This window comes from Phytophthora infestans, genomic scaffold, assembly GCF_000142945.1.
Source record: "Phytophthora infestans T30-4 supercont1.76 genomic scaffold, whole genome shotgun sequence".
Classification (NCBI taxonomy): domain Eukaryota; phylum Oomycota; class Peronosporomycetes; order Peronosporales; family Peronosporaceae; genus Phytophthora; species Phytophthora infestans.
This window is the reverse complement of record NW_003303683.1, coordinates 564,767-566,341: the sequence shown is the minus strand read 5'-3', so window position 1 is coordinate 566,341 and position 1,575 is coordinate 564,767. Positions and strand designations below refer to the sequence as shown.

Sequence of the window (1,575 nt, the reverse complement as noted above, 5' to 3'; positions counted from 1 at the left end):
AGACCGGCACCAGCATTGAGACCAGCACCAACCTTGAGACCGGCACCAGCATTGAGGCCGGCACCAGCGTTGAGCCCGGCGCTCGCTTTCAATCCTGCATTGGCGCTAAACCTCGCACCGGTATTGAGACCAGCACCAACGTTGAGACCGGCACCAGCATTGAGACCTGCACCAACCTTGAGACCGGCACCAGCATTGAGGCCGGCACCAGCGTTGAGTCCGGCACCAGCGTTGAGTCCGGCACCAGCGTTGAGTCCGGCACCAGCGTTGAGTCCGGCACCAGCGTTGACTCCGGCGTTCGCTTTCAATCCTGCATTGGCGTTAAGACCCACACCAGCGCTGAGGCCAGCACCAACGTTGAGACCGGCACCAGCATTGAGGCCGGCACCAGCGTTGAGTCCGGCACCAGCATTGAGGCCGGCACCAGCCTTTAGACCGGCACCAGCGCTGAGTCCGGCGTTCGCTTTCAATTCTGCATTGGCGTTAAGACCCGCACCAGCGTTGAGGCCAGCACCAACGTTGAGACCGGCACCAGCATTGAGGCCGGCACCAGCCTTTAGACCGGCACCAGCATTGAGTCCAGCACCAGCGCTGAGGCCGGCGCCAGCCTTGAGACCGGCACCAGCATTAAGTCCAGCACCAGCGTTGAGTCCGGCGTTCGCTTTCAATCCTGTATTGGCGTCAAGACCCGCTCCGGTATTGAGACCAGCACCAGCCTGAAGTCCAGCATTCGCCTTGAGGCCTGCGTTCGCGTTGATGCCGGCACGAGCATCGAGACCGGTGCCGGCGTTGGCATTGCCGTAACCAAGTGCACCGAGACCAGCATTTGCGTTGAGATCCACGCCCGTAGCGCCGTAGCCACCAGCACCAGCCTTGAGACCGCCAAGTGCCTTTAGAAAAGACAGTCCGCCATACTGTATCCACTTATCCCCGCGGACGCGCCTTCATATCCGTCTGTGCCGACACTAGCACCTCCGTAGCCAGTGTTGTGGCTCTTCGGTAATAGCCAGCCAAATGGTCTCCGCCGCCTCCGTCGTCGCATCCACTGTACCACCAGAGAACGTCACAGCTGCCGCACACAATGCATAGATCGTCTTGCTGATCATCATCTTGGTCGTAATTGGAGTAGCTTGCTTGAGCTGGAGTGACTTGTTGGAGGCAGTCGAAATTGAAGAGTGAGCTCTAAGGCAGTCCACTGCGAGCAGCCCCAGCGCTCAGACTAGATGGCTGGTAACTCGAACGGAACAATCTGTTCTGCCCGCACGACGTGTAGTCTAAAGCAGAGGGAATAGCCACTACCATTCCTATGCCACATGATTATCAGGTATTTGTAAGCTACATCGATCTATTTATCAGGTTCAGTGCTAGTATAATTAAAGTGTCATTCTCGGATAAGATCTGCGCAAACACGCAGGCAGAGAGACGCATCACAAAAACAGCGAGACCGGATGGTGACAAAACGGTGAAGCGGTATGGAATTACAAGGGACATTTCCGATGACGAGAATTCCCGCGGGAATTACAGTTTTGATGCATCGAGCGTGTCGTTTGGTTGTAGCAAACTACGGGTCAAATA

The 1,575-nt window shown here is 56.7% G+C and overlaps 1 protein-coding gene across 1 annotated transcript in view; it reads right to left on the bottom strand.

Moving 5' to 3' along the window:
* PITG_18764 (uncharacterized protein) overlaps positions 1 to 1,302 on the bottom strand; it is a gene marked incomplete at both ends in the record, with an annotated part of 1,962 nt that extends 660 nt beyond the window's left edge. Inside the window, 3 exons of the mRNA XM_002997362.1 lie at positions 33 to 914; positions 973 to 1,139; positions 1,242 to 1,302. Coding sequence (XP_002997408.1) covers positions 33 to 914; positions 973 to 1,139; positions 1,242 to 1,302 — 1,110 coding nt within the window. The remainder of the gene's footprint in view (positions 1 to 32; positions 915 to 972; positions 1,140 to 1,241) is intronic.
* Positions 1,303 to 1,575: the final 273 nt, after the last annotated feature.